Source organism: Microtus oregoni, unplaced genomic scaffold (genome assembly GCF_018167655.1).
Source record: "Microtus oregoni isolate MIOR12 unplaced genomic scaffold, Mior012 000086F_ref0000336, whole genome shotgun sequence".
Lineage (NCBI taxonomy): Eukaryota > Metazoa > Chordata > Mammalia > Rodentia > Cricetidae > Microtus > Microtus oregoni.
In genome coordinates this window covers 1507564-1523095 of record NW_024544552.1, presented here as the reverse complement: position 1 = coordinate 1523095, position 15532 = coordinate 1507564, and the positions used below count along the sequence as shown (strand labels likewise).

The following is a 15532-nucleotide window of genomic DNA, read 5'->3' as shown; positions in this document are numbered from 1 at the left end:
ACTCAGAGTAAACAAATACAACATAAAGAATGCAACACACCATTGCATTGTCAAAGAAATGTTCCACAGCATAATTAAATGTAAAACATATTCAACTAATGCACCACAACACCAACTATTTGTGTATACATGGTTTTTAATGAGGAACTTATTAATATAATCTTTATTGCCCTTAAGCATGTTCATTGTTGCTATTTTGAAGTATTTGTCATGTATTGCTACTAAACTGCTTTTCTCAGGGCTTATTACAATAGCATTTAAAGGGAAACTAGCCCATTAGAGCATGTATCTATGGCAAGCCTTGTCATTCTTTTCCATTTCCTCTGACTTGTTAAAAACAATATTAAATTATAAAGCTAGCCTCCAAGGTCTATTCTTGCTTGGACACTTTTTTATTTTGAGGCTGACTACCAAAGTCCACCAATCAGAAGACCACTTTGGCTCACCTAATTGATGTGTCTTCCCTACTTAATAAAGGATCTTTCTGTGTAAACGTGCATTTCGGTGTGATTTTTATCTTAATCCAGGATCTGGAAGGGAGCATTCACTATGCAGGCCTCCCATCCTGGGTTCCTGGATTATTTAGAGATGAGGTATATTGTCTTAATTACTTGTTTTGGTTTTGGTATTAGCAATTAAGATTATCTGGTAATGAAAATGCAAGGTTATTTTTGGTGTGGATATCTGCAAAAATCATTCTGGGTGGATGTTCAGGTTTTTTGGTCACTATTATCCCCATCTGACAATTAGATGAGAAAAATAATGCCTAGATTTCAGACTTGGGTTCACTGTGGCATTAATTTTTAGACTGCAGTTAGTCCCAGCTTTTAAATTCTAGTTGAAATTCTGGGTTCAGATTCCAAATAGTCCCAGATTGGTGCAGTTTTTTTTTTTTTACTGATTTTTGTTGAGCTCTACATTTTTCTCTACTTGCCTCCCTACATATCCCGTCCCCTTCAAACCTGTTCCAAGGTCTCCATGCTTCCAATTTACTCAGGAGATCTTGTCTTTTTCTACTACCCATGTAGATTAGATCTATATGTTTCTCTTAGGGTCCTCATTGTTGTCTATGTTCTCTGAGATTGTGATTTGTGTTCTGGTTTTCTTTGCTTTATGTTTCAAAACCACCTAAGAGTGAGTATATGTGATAATTGTCTTTCTGGGTCTCGGTTACATCACTCAAATGATATTTTCTAGCTTTATCCATTTTCTTGCAAAATTCCAGATGTCGGTTTTTTTGTTTTGTTTTATTTTGTTTTTTTGCTGTGTAGTACTCCATTGTGTCAATGTACCAAATCTTCCTTATTCATTTTTGGTTGAATGGCATTTTAGGTTGTTTCCAAGTTCTGGGTAAGACAAACAAAGCTGCTGTGAACATAGTTGAGCACATGTCCTTGTGGCATGATTGAGCATCCTTTGGATATAGACCCAAAAGTGGTACTACTGGGTCTTGAGGAATGTTGTTTCCTAATTTTCTGAGAAATCATCACACTGACATTCAAAGGGGCTGTACCATCTTGCATTTCCACCAGCAATGCAGGAGTGTTCCCTTTTCCCCACAATCTTTCCAGCATAAGTTGTCATCAGTAATTTTGATCTTGGTCATTCTTACTGGTACAGATTTTTGATGTCAGGTTAGCACAGTGGTTCTCAACCTTGCTAACACTGTATCAATTTTTTTATTTATTAAAAATTTCCACCTCCTCCCATCCACCTATTTACCTACCACTGCCCCCATTCTTCTCCCCCTCCCTCTTCAGTCATAAGAGAATTCAGGGTGCCCTGCCCTGTGGGAAGGCCAAGGCCCTCCCCCCTCCATCCAGGTCTAGGAAGGTATGCATTCGAACAGACTAGGCTCCCAAAAGCCACTATATGCAGTAGAATCAAAACCCGGTGTCATTATCATTGGCTTCTCAGTCAGCCCTCATTGTCAGCCACATTCAGTGAGTCCAGTTTGATCACATGCTCGTTCAGTCCCAGTCAAGCTGGCCTTTTAGTACAGTTTCTCATGTTGTGGTGACCCTGCCCACATAATGATTTTCATTGCTACTCCATAACTGCAATGACAGTTATGACATAATGCAGATGATCTTACATGACCCTATGAAAGGAATGTAACCCACAGGTTCAAAAACACTTGGAGGTGTAAAGGGAAGGGCTGGCTCCATAGTTCTGATAAACAGGTCTTAGATTCCAGCTCTAGGAAGAAGAGTAGAGAAATAACCAGAGTTACCTTGGCTATGGCCATGGAAATCAGTGAGTCTTATATGAATGGAGATAGCCTATGTGCAGGGGCTGAAGTAAGAAGGCAGCAAATGCTCTAAGAGTACTCTGAAGAGAGCAGAATGGAGGAGACAAAGAAGGGTACAGGTAAGCAGGTGGGCAACATGGGTTCCTGTCAAGTATGATGGCTCTGAGTCCCTTGTAAGGAGAGAGGTGGATACCTTGCATTTTAGAGAATCACAAAGGGATGAAGCAAGACCAGGGAAATGACTGAATGGGTGATCATTTTTTCATGCTACCAGCTTGTCCTTCACTGCCAAAATAATAATAATAACGGCACAGGCGTCCTATATTAGGACTAATCTTGAGAGGACTGTTTTTCAATTTTCACACAGTATGTTGAGCTGTTTGCTGATAGCAGAGAAGGATTTCTGTAGACGAGATAGAAGTGCATCACACACAAGGGAAATATCATATTTGCTCTAATTATATTAGTATTTCTCTTAAGTGTTGAGGAAGTGCTCTGGTTCTAGCCTAGATAGAAAAGATTCCCAGATCATGTGGATTCCTCAAGTTTTATTGCACAAAAAGTAAAGACGGATAGAAAGCATTTGAAATAGCATCACTGAAACTGTATCTTTGAGAGGAAAGACAGGGGCTAAAATTGCAGTTTACTAAGAGTATCTGTACATTGTTCTATACAGTCAGAGTTGATCTCAGGGTCATCTGGCTGGATGTGTGACTGACACTTTTTTTTTTTTGCCCAAGGAAGTCACATTTGTATAGGAGAGCCCAAAACTTGGTAAGAAGTTACCAATTGCGCAGTCACCAAGCTTGTTCCTTGTCTAGTTGAGCTGACTTGTTCTATTATGCATGAAAGTAGATTGAGGATTGAGAAAGAGACAAAAGACAGAAGATAGAATTGGAAGGCTTTTCAGTGAATACTGAAAAAGCCCAAGTTTATAAATCATAGTTCTTAATACCCTAAGCAAAAGGAGAATGCAAAAAATCAATGATACAAGGAACAAACAATCATAATAACCTCCTTAATACTCAACACATCTAGTAAGCACAACCTTAATCAAACAACCTGTTATTTGGCCTTGAAAAACATTAACTTTCTGTCTATGCGTCTAGAGAGAAATGGAGTCACTGTGGCCCCTGCAGTTTCTACATCTGTACCTCAGGAATTAATAGCATCTCCCGGTAAAAAGAAATCAAAATCTTTCACTGTAGAGGAAAGATTGATAAAAATACAGGGAGTTGACAAAAGGATGCAGAATAGCAGGATATTTCAATAATGGGTGGACACTCGCATCCTGCAAGTAAAATCAAGGTCAAGAATTAAACAACTTTGACGATTTAGAAGTCCCAGAAACCAGATATAATTCTGTCCTCCTTCCTCGAGAATATCCAGGATGATGCTAGGCACTCTCAGACAAGCTAATATGCCTGGAAAAAGTAGACACCAATCAGTTTGTGCAGAATGGGCTCTGACCACCTGAACTACCTGAAGCATACACTCTCCAAAGCATTGTATTGTCTACAGTCTGTCAAGGGTGCTCCAGATTTCTTTCTATTGTGAGCTGATGCTCATTGTGGGATGAACTGGTGACATAGCTCTCTTTGAGTCATTTCTGCTTCTATAAGTAATATTTTTTCAATATTCCTATAAGAAACACAATAAAAATTTGGATCTGATCTTGGTCTGGGGTGAGTAGATACTTGTTTACACCTCCTGAGGAAAATTTTCATACAAAACAGTCAAAGAATGGTTGCAGTCTACTTTGTGTAAGTGGATTTTTCACTGTTACCCTTATCTTTGTTGCAATGCATTTGTGCACTACACAAATTGAAACATTCGGTCTGTATAAGATACAATTCCCTGTCTCTTTCTTTTATGGAAAATCATCATTTTCTTCTCTCTGTTCTTTGGTGTGTCAGGAAACTACTGCTAAAGTGTTATATAAGGAAGATAAATGAAATACAGATCTGCAAGTTTGGGAATTCAAGAAATAACTTCCAGCATTTGGTGTGGTTTCTTCTTGTATCTTTGTTGCAGTATATGGTGGTGGTCAGAATCCAAGCCAAAGGTTTCTAAAATCTTACCTGTTAATTCAAAAACTTACTTAAAGGCTCATCCAGATTATAAAGAAGCCTTGAAACTTTTCTCAAAGCACAGTGACAGTAAAGAGCAGACAGGAATATGTGTGAAGAGAAAAGGGGTCACATGAAAAAAGGTGTTCAAGGGCCACAGCTTTTGTTTGGAGCCACTTTCATGGAGTTCAGGAGAAGGTGTTGGGGTGCTGTGGGGGTGTGACATGGGTGGATCTTCATTTCAACTGACAGGCTTAGATTAGGTAGGCATTTACTTCCTGTGCATGTCCTTTCAACACAGTATTTCATTTGACTATATACACACAATTATACATAGGAGGAAGGTGGAAGCATGATATTAGTCATAAATGTTCCTTGTGAGGACACAGTTTGTCTTGTTGTACATATACCTGAACTAGTCTAGTCTGTATTACATCGGTATTTTTTTGGTATCAAAAAGATTTTGTGAAATACTTGAATATAAGTAATATATTTAAGTATTTCTAAGGACAGTAATCATTTTCATTATTTCCAACATTTATATATTTATTTGTGACCTGATGTATGGTGGTTGTCCATGCGGTAAATAGGTTTTAGAAATATGGACAGCAGAATGTGTGTATACAGGGGATGCAGATAATGGTCTCAGGCTGGAAAGTGTAACTGTGGTTATCAAACAAGAAAAGTGAGGTCTCAAGTGGCTAAGCTGTTTGCCATGCTAGCCTATCTCATCCTCATGTGCTAGGAGAATAAACCGAAAATAAAGGAAAAAATAAAAGAAAGATGAAAATAGCAAAACCAACAATAGAATTTCCTTTCACATATGATTTTCAAGTTGCATTGATATATTGATGGGAAGTGACCATGAACTAACCCCCCGTCCCCATCCCAAATTTCCATGATATTAGTTTGGGAAATAAGACATGGATTTCCAAATTCATGTGAGCATCAAATATAGAAGTAAGTCACAAAACAATCACACACCAGTTTGGAATTCTGATTAATAAAAGGGTTATTTATTTAAGGTGAAAAATTATAGATCACTGTCCTAGACAACAGCCCTCTGCACGATCAGGAACTGAGTCTAGGAGTCAGAGGCAAGAGAGGAAGAGCAGGGCTACTGCTGCTTTTTAAAACAAAAAAGACCACTCCCAAGTGGGCTGGTATCTTAAAAGAGTGGAAGGAGCTCCAGCAGCAGTCAGTCCATTTTTATAGCAGTAAGAGAAATAAACAATACTCCAGAAAGGCCTCTTTGGGAATCCTGACTAATTTCTTTTTTTTTTTTCATCTGAAACGTTTGTTTATTTAATGTCAGCCTCTGATGTACATGGTATCTGTGTATAAATAAAAAGATCTCTTACTAGTCCACAGTGTGTGTCCTCAATGGTCATGTAACAGCAAGTTGGCTTGTTATAAATGAATTTTTTATTAAAACCACATTGTGTTTATGCTACATATTATTATATACATCAATGTCAATGTCAATAAGATGATCATGTTAAAAAACCAAAAATACAGTATTCAATTACTTTGTTTTTTTTATTTTTTATTTTTTTATTGAGAAAAGGAGAAAAAAAAACAAGTTTCCACCTCCTCCCAGCCTGCCATTTCCTTCCCTCTGCTCCCACCCTTCTCCCCCTCCTCCCACCCTTCTCCCTCTTCCCACACTCCTTTCCCCCTCCCTCTCCAGTCCAAAGAGCAGTCAGGGTTTTCTGCCCTGTGGTAAGTCCTAGGTCCTCCCCCCTCAGTCCATATCTAGGAAGGTGAACATCCAAACTGGCTAGGCTCCCACCAAGACAGCACATTAAGCAGGATCAAAACCCCGTGCCATTGTCCTTTGCGTCTCATCAGCCCTCATTGTTCGCCATGTTCAGAGAGTCCAGTTTTATCCCATGCGTTTTCAGCGAATCTTGTGGGTAATGGGAGATGGGGACTGACTAATTTCTTACTTCCTTTACCACAGGGCCTACTCATTTTTATCTCAAAGTTTCCAGTGACATTATTTCATTATAGAATTGGAGTTGAGAATCCATACTCTTGAAAATAATCCCCACTCATAAAACATCTCACTTTTGTGGATTCTTTGCTCAAATAATTAAACTCTATGAAACACTCAAATTTGTTGAACAAAAAGAACCTGAAGACTTCTCCTGTCCTCACCAGACTAGCTTTAGAAATGGCACTCAAGGCTGAATTCAATCTTCTGTGTCTATTAATGCCTTAGTTTTTCTGGAGCATATGTGGTCTACTTGTTCTTTAACATGCTTTGTCCTTAACTTCACACGTGAAGCATGTATTCTATACTTTTGATTTGACAGCAATTCTCAAATGGCTGACAGATATCCCGAAGGAAGCACTGCTTTATTGTAAATGTGGTTTATATTTAAGTTTTATTTGTAAAACTTACAGATTAACAAGTATAAAAGTTATTGATAAAAATATGGAACTTAGATCATACAAAAGTTTATAAAGAATATAAGAAAGTACCATTTCCTAGAATTAAGAACAGGTCTGATGGTGGTGGCACAGACCTTTAATCCCAGCACTCAGAAGGCTGAGGCAGGTAGATCTCTGAGTTCAAGGCCAGCCTGGTCTACAAAGTGATTTTCAGGACAACAATGGCTAAACAGAGAAATCCTATCTTGGAAAACCATAAAAAGGAGCTGGCTTTCATTGATATAGTATTGCAACAGTTCATATATACATTTATTTTCTGGACTTGGATCTTATCTCCATAAACAGTATCCTTGGCATCCAGGTTTTCAGATCTGAATCAGGCTTGAGGGACTTTCTTTCTGACATTGACAACCTTAAAGAAGAAGATGATGATGTCAGATCAAGTGAAATTCAATGGCACCAAACACTCTACATTGATACTGATGGGACCCTATAGGTCACGTCCCATTTTTCACTGGTCTATCTTTTTAATACCTCTCTGGCTTTGGAGTCAGCTTTCTTCCCTACTTGGGACTATGAAAGTAGTAATACCTACAGACTTGAGCACAGTTGGAAGGGCTGTGTATGACACAGAGCTCCAGAGGGGAGGAAAAAGAGCTTCCATCCTTGATGGAGAGACTGAGTTTAGAGACTCATTAAACAGGCAGGCTGGGAGGAGGGAGAAAGGACTTTGTTGTTGCAGCCGCCATGGGGGAAGTTTTAAACCTTTGGCTGGTGGTCTGAGAACCAAGGTGCTGTAAGAGCGTTTCTTTGTGAATGAACATGTGATGCCTTCTATTTTTCAGTTCACGTGGTTATAGTGGCCATTTTAAAAGTGTAAAATAAATCCCACACAATGTGTAAGTATAACAAGGATTGTGGATATTAGCACATTGTGGTCTGATTTGCCCAGGGCATCCTTTGGAACTTATGATTTATGTACATCATGCTCTGCAACAGACAGTATTTGAATATTATACATGAAGGCTCCAAGATTCTTTGTGCTTTAGTCTTTGCTCAGTTTGAAAAATCAAAGAGTCATAATTTAAAACAAACATCTTAATTACCTGAGTCCTGTCAAATTATCTCTCTGCTTTGATAAATGAAATACTTTTTGTCATTAGCTAAACATATAACAACTTTTGAGATTTTTTTGAATTTATTCTTTAGTATAATTTAAAAATATTTACTCAAAAGGTAGTGGAAGGAACTTTGTTATTAAACATGAAAAGTTTAATTTTTATTTCTATTGGATTGTATATGTAATATCAACAGAAAAGTACACTATATATATGTATTTATGAAATCATATATATGAATGATTCTTAATAATATTAAATTTCAGAGCACACACCTGCATGTTACTGTGTCTTACAGACTTCAGCTGCCATGTATCTTTGCTTGAGGACAATTCAAAACAGATGAGTCAAAGTTTTTGGCCTGGCTCACACTTTATATTGGTCAGTCTTCCATGGACCACCACTTCCATTTTCCCTGTATCATCTTCAATTCCATAGTAAATGAAGGGATTCCTCTCAGTTTTCTGAAAAGCAAGTTAACATTCATCTTTTAGGAAATGTGTCAAAGCTTGTCACCTCTATGAGGAATAAAGAGTGTCGGCATAAACCTGTCCCTGCCAAGGCAAGATCGCTCTTAGGTTTAGAATCAGAGGTACAGGAGCCAGTGAAATGGTTCAGTGGGGAAGGGTGCTTGCTGGCAAGCCTGATTACCTGGTCTCAATGAGCAGCTCTCATGGTAGAAAGAGAAAACTCATTTGTGGTGTTCTCTCATGACTTCCACACTACTTTAAAAGTTTTTGTGTTTCTTCCCATCCCTCACAGACAAAATAAATAACTAAAAAAAGTTTTCAGGCACAAGAGAGTTTAAGATGTTTTAGTGAACAAATGTTTTGTTTGAAATCCCTCTTGAAGCCTTGTGGGCCTAGCCTTAATGATTGGGTCAGCACTGCAGCCCTTGGAAGCCACTCTTATGTGTTACCTACTTGAGGATTTCTTCTGCTGGGTGTTTTTAGGGAAAAAATGAGTATATTTCTAAGTACTATGGTAACATATAGGAATATCTGAGATTTCTTTAGGGACAAAAAAATGAAAACAAGAATAAAATGCAATAACCGTTTAGTTACCATTGCAGGTTTCTTAGGTGTCTCCAGGATGCCTGAGAAGAAAGGCTACTTGTGACTCGTTGTCAGTCTGAGAAACACTACTCTAAGTTTTTTTAATTTAATTTATTTCAATTTTTATTGAAAATAAACTCATTTTCATGTAACCTAATCTGATCATAATTTTCCCTTCTCTACTCCTCCTAGTTTATCCTCACTTCCCTACCTTTCCAACTCCACAGCTTCTTTTTCTCTCTCTTAAGAAAACAAACAGGTGAATAAAGAAGAAAACCAACAAGAATGAAACAAAAGGAACACACTAACAGAAATAAGAGATACTATGTGATACAAATGCATGGACATACAAATAGATATTAACAGACAGACAGAAGGACTGTTACATTCACTCATCACAGACACACACAAACACACTCACCTCCGTTTTAAATGGATCACATTTGCTCAGTGCACACATTGTTCACTCTACTCCTTCCTAATCACTCAAATGTAAAATCTACAGCTTTTAGTCCTGGCGTTTAAGTTCGAGTCCCACTTAGTTTACTTATTAATTGTGTAACCAAATGCACCAGCACAGTCAAAAACAGCATAGATAAATTTAAAAGCCATGGCTGATTCATAAACAATGAATTATGAAATCATACACTTAATAAGCATATTAATGAATTGGTACATTGGCCTTAAAGAAACCCCAGAAAGTCACAGATTTGTTGAATTTCATCACTTTTGTTGTGCCTTGTTATTAACTGTGAAATTAAACTAGACTGTAAAACTCCTCTTCCTTTTATTATTTAAAACATTAGTCACCCTATCAAAAGTGCTTTATACAATGTAAAGAATATTACAATGAGAACAAGATTATTAAAGAAATAATCTTGGCTTATTGGTCATGCCTTCAATCTGGAGCAGAGTAGTCTCTTGTTTTTTATTCTCATCATCTCAAACTGCATGTAGGCTTTGAGTTTGGCTCTTTTTGCAACTCAGTTGCTAATAATATGGGTATTGAAGCTATCAAAGAATAAGAATCCGGAAGTGTGCTATAAATTGAATAGTGTCTGTGAAAAAGATGGATATAATGGATTGTTCCTGGTAGAAAAATGTCAAAGGTTATTGATGAATCGATTTCAAAGATTTTTCATCGTTTTACCTTGTGGAGAAGAATGATAAGAGACTCTCCCAATCCCCAAATGAGGAAACTGTACTCATCTCTTTCTGATATGAAGAGCAGTTATTTACTGTGTTAAATAAGTTGAGCAAATTCCAGTGACAAGTTAAAACTTAAAATCCCAGACTGCAAAAGGAATTTCCCAAGTATCACAATGGCTTACCTTATAGACCACAAACTCTCCATTCACATATGTCCCCTGTGCCTGTGAGAAAAGATCCCTAATTTTAGGAGTCGTATTGGCTCTTTGCCTCAGTGTATTTGAGATAGCCATCGTTCTCTTCTTGTCTACATCAGACACACAGGAAGCTTGGTGTATTTCCAGAAAGCCATTTAAGCCAAAATAATTTGATATGGCAATAATCTTATTTGGAATGAACTTATTCCTTAGCACTGGGTCAAAAATCTTCACTCTGAAGAATTCATTCTCAGTCGCCACTGTGGCATGGAACATCCTTTTGTCATCAATCAAATCATAAGTAAATGGTTCTGTTACTTTCAAAACCATCACTTCTTTGGGTTCTCGATGGTAACCTTCTTCCTTAACAGGTTCCTTTGGTATGTTTCCCGTCCTTGGTGTCTACATAAAACACACAGAGGATAAACATGCATAATTCAGACAGATCATAGGGCACAACTCCATAATCTCACTGAGTACCACGGAGAACGTCGGAACAATGATCGCAATCTATAACCTAGATAAAGGGAGAAATGGACATTTACTTAAATCCCTACCTAGAGTTTCCAGTTAATGCTATTTTTACCTTGTAAATAAAAGGATTATACTTATTACAGTCATGGGGTATGAACACAAAGCCCCCAATGCTCTAGTCTATTTTTATGTATGAACATTCTTAAGATTTTAGTTATAAAATCTTGGCTAACTTGTCAAACTTTCTGGCAAAAGGGTTAGACAGGCAGCCCCGGGAAGAGCCCCTTAAATGTTGTTAATCAGAAAGGATTCAGACAAGCAGTTCTTCTTTTTGCATAATAGCAGGCATGGAGGAGAATCCCGGGACCAGGAAAAGTTTTCGAACCATTTTACTTTGATCACCAGCCTTCTCGGTTTCCTACTCCATTTTTGAGCATCAGGAGAACACGTTGAAATGAGGGCAACACGGTAGAACTCAAAGTAGAAGCATGCTGGCAGTCATGGCCAACATGGATACATTTCATGAAGGCAGCTGTAAGAGGTAGCCCTCCCTGAAATTCAACTCGGAAACATGTAGACGTCACCCTATTGGTAGCAGTGTTTAACCATGATTCCTCAACTATGTGTTTTATATCAGAAAGTATATTTCTAATATAAATGGAACAGTAGATTAGATGAGGGCATTAATTTGAAGATTAGAAAATGTACAAGATTAGGAGATTGTATGAGAACTATTTTCATGGTTAGTATGGTTGTAATTATGTTCAGAAGGCATCAAAATAAGAACAGGAACCCTTCAATGATAAATGTCTGGGAGAGTTTAGTGTATGCCTAGAAGGGGTCTGAATCTGACTCCCAGCAAAAGAACCCTTACAATTACACAGTATTTAGTTAGTGAATGAACAGGCTAAAGACTTCAAAGCAGGTAAACAGCATGTGTCAAAATACCTGCTTAGAGGAACACAGAATGTTGAAAACATCCCCTGAAGTTGGGCTACTAGCAAAGGGAAAAGGACTGAGAAGAAAATAGGCAATGGGGATTGATATATTCCAGTGTTCATCTCTATCTGTCTCCTTTATACTTCCTTCTGAACCCTAAGCAGAAAGTTCATTCACAGCCTTAGAAATCATTTCATGAATATTTACCTTTTCACTACCATGGTGGCTGTAATAAATGAATAAATAACTTAATGAGATATTTAATAATAGGAGGAAAATCTCTGAAGTAGGGGATCAATGAGATATTTTTCTAAGGCTGTGGTGAGCCCAGTTAAACTTCAGGAAGGGGCAAGCACTGGGAATAGGAAAGTGATACCTTGTTGGAGGAACTGCACAATGGTGTCGGTGGAGGCTTATGAGAGGTCTGGAGACAACCTTCATCTTTCTGTGTGTTTCTTACTGAAGGTTCTGGAAGCTGAGTCTGCTCCTGTGTAAGTTTCCTTTTCTTGCTACCTTCGGTTTTTGTGGGCATCTTTCTTTTTTTCTGAAAGAACAATGTCTTTCTTTATTGATTTTCCTGTGTGTTGGAAATAGAACCCCAGCTTTGTCCATGCTAAGATGTGCTTTTCTATACAGTTTCTCTAGCACAATGTCTGCCTGCATGCTGTCATGCTTCCTACATTGATAATAATGGACTAACCCTTTGAATATAAGAAAGCTTCCATTAAATGGTTTTCATAAGACTTGCAGTAGTCATGACATTGCTTCAAAGAAATAGAAACCCTAACTAAGACATGAAGAATTGTCATATAAAGGGGTTAAAAATTTACATTTATCTCATCCTACTTATTCCTGTGGTGTCATAAGAAAATAGCTGTGGAATAACAAAGTTCATATTCAGGTTGAATTGTTTTAAGAGTCATATCCTAAAGTGCCTGATAATTTAGTAAATGGTTTTTTAAAAAGCCACATAGTGATTTTTTGTTTACATCCTTGAGGGATTATACTGCACCAGTATATCTGCCACAAAATGAGTTATAGGCCACGATGAATTTGTTGACTTAGAACTTCATTTTCATAGAGCCTTGGACTAGATAGATAGAGTGCTAAATCTTCCTAAAGAGTTAAGAAGGGGAAGAACCTGGGTAGAAGCATTTTGTCTGGAGATTAGCCACTTTACCTTGTTTGATTCATTACCGGTGGAAAGAGATTGGGAACTACTGGGTTCATCTTGCTTTCTTCTTCCCAATGCAGTTTTATTTTTTCCTTTCTTTTGCTTCTGAACTATTGGAATAAAGGAAACACAGTAAATCCAGGGATTAAGATGGTTGAAGCTCACTCAGAATTATTTATTTTCTTTCAGTTTTATAAATGGATATTTTATTTTCTTTTCCTTAATGATTTTAGAGAAAGACAATAATTTCATGTCGACTTTAACAAAACCGCTATCATTTAATTTTACGAGTAAAAACTTAAGAGACAGATGTTGGGATGAAAGCCTGCTAGCTCACAGAGACAGAGATAGTAACCATCTGATTTTCCTTTTCCACTGGTGTTCCATAATTTCCTGTTTCCAGTACCACGTCAAACCAAAATCCTTCAAGCTCAATGTCCTTCGCTCTACTTCCTGTGCTTCTCTCTATCCATCATGCTGACTTTCTGTTACTCTTGATGTTTTTTTCTTAAACTAATAGTCTTATGTTTACTTCCTTTCAATTGGTTTTTTGCTCCGCCCCTTCATCTATGGTTGACTTTTTAAGATCCTATTAAAATATTTAAGCTGAAAACTCTTGGAGTAAAGGTGTGTGCTAGGGCTGAGGCAGGCCAAATTCTACCAACAGTTTTTTTGGGGGGGAGCTTTTCCCCCAAATAATAACGCAATCTCCTGGTGGAAAATGTGATCAAGTATCCAGCAACTATTTCAAGAACTATTTCGTCTCTACTTGTGTCTGTGTGTTTATTTTCTTCTGCTGCAGAGGCTTTGCCTGGATAGGAGGATTTCAGTGGTAACAAGTCAGATACAGGAATTACCTCAGGGGATTTTCTGCTCAACCCAGCTGTAGTGGAATTAGCTTCTCTATGTTGGGAACATATATTCATATTTGTATAAGCTTGTCACTCTTATCCAACAGTCTTATTTTAAAAACATGAAACTTTTATCATAATACTAATAGGTCACCTTCTAAAGAAGATAATTCCAAATCATAAATAATGATAAAGAATTATGTTTCGATATTTGATGTAACAAACCAGCAACATTGGATTTTGACTTCTCTATTGGCCATATATCTTTCTATGTAACTCAGGGTATTCTCAGTCTGCAGGTTTTCTTGACTGAGGCTCCTTATGCTAAATTCACAGGTCAGAATTGTGTACCAGTACATTCAATATTGATGGGGACCAAGAAGCCCCCCGACCTAAAGTACTGGCCAATCTTCCTCATCCTCTCTGCAAAAACAGCTTGCTGCAAAAACAGCTTGCTGCACAAACAGCTGTGATACAGTTCTCAGAACGGCCTAACCTCAAGGTGTTCCAAAACATGGCCTAACCACAAGATGTCTCAAGAGACATATTGCTTCCTCCCTGGCCTAGGGCGCAATAGTTTCGTTTCCCCTCTAACCCTACCCCTCCCTACCAAAACCTCTCTATAAGAATAAACCCCTGCCTGCAATAAACGGAACCTAGACGCATCTCAGACTGACTCTGTCATTCTTTATATGCGCTTGGTTCTCTTTCTCTTCCCCCCCACTCCTACCCAGGTGATCCCAAACTCGAGGCTCACGAATTATGTGGCCTGCTGGACGGGTCACAATATTTTTAAAATCTGGTGTCTTTATATGAAGAAACTCATTCACATCTCTTATATTTGTGCTTCTACTTAAATATTAGATCACATTTTTTTTTTACCAGAATAGATATCCATTAATGGGTAAGATTGTTAATAAAGTATTAAATTTATTTAAATGTTCTAAGTGATTTTTTTTCAAGTTTTCCTTTATCATTTTCTTGTTTTTCTACCACGATAGGTATTCTACTCTACCTCAACAACTGTTTTTATTTTATTTACCTACAAAACAAAAGATGTCTACGAGAAATATATCGAGATTTTTTTTTTTGTAAGAAAGAGTTTTTTGAAATCACCAACTTGATTTGCTCTGAAATGTTTCCACCCTTGCTGTTTCTAAGGCACGCCCTGGGAAAGCTACAGATCAGCTCTGAACCCTGCAGGGAACTAGACCTCTTGGGGAGGGTGGAGAAGGGATGAGTGTCCCGTTGGTCCCTGTTACCTTTTGCCTTCTCTGCTTCAAGGGTTTTGGCAAGGCCTTCCAGTTCTTTGATGCTTTGGCACACATCCATCAGTGTGTCCAGTCCTGCATCTTTTGGGAACGTATCCTCCATCCAGTCAGCAATCTGAATTCTGTCATAATCATCTTGCATCTTTTTAGATAGATTTAGTTTGCTTCTTAGTATGGGCTTGATTACCCTAAAGTGGTAGTCTTCCATACGCTCCAATCCCTTTAGAAGAATTATTTTCTTATATTCACTCATTATCTCTAAAATTATGGACAATCCTAAAAGATGAAAATAGATGTAAGCAGACATAGGATTATGCACATATACAGGCAATTCCAAGTCAGATATTTCTGTGTGAGTGAATGACCCCAAAAGGTAATATCTATAATTGCATGTGAGAGAAAAATAGAGTTAAATATAATCTGTGTCACTGTGCTAAACTGATAAAGAACTTCTGTATTAATAAACAAGTCTACGAAGCTTCCCCCTTCTAGACATGTTAGGTCACTTAGACCAGAGGCAGTTGTGGTGAAGTAAAGTGTTGGATCAGTAATTGTTGCAGTGTTTGTTTAGATTTGTGCTATGTGTG

The 15532-nt window shown here is 37.7% G+C and overlaps 1 protein-coding gene across 1 annotated transcript in view; it reads right to left on the bottom strand.

Annotated features, from left to right (window-relative positions):
• The window catches only part of LOC121442004 (gamma-interferon-inducible protein 16-like), a 40583-nt gene extending 25282 nt beyond the window's left edge, over nucleotides 1-15301 (bottom strand). The window contains 5 exon segments of the mRNA XM_041643443.1: nucleotides 8111-8299; nucleotides 10222-10638; nucleotides 12026-12193; nucleotides 12830-12933; nucleotides 14937-15301. Coding sequence (XP_041499377.1) covers nucleotides 8111-8299; nucleotides 10222-10638; nucleotides 12026-12193; nucleotides 12830-12933; nucleotides 14937-15252 — 1194 coding nt within the window. The 5' untranslated portion in view covers nucleotides 15253-15301.
• Between the last annotated feature and the right edge of the window lie 231 nt (nucleotides 15302-15532).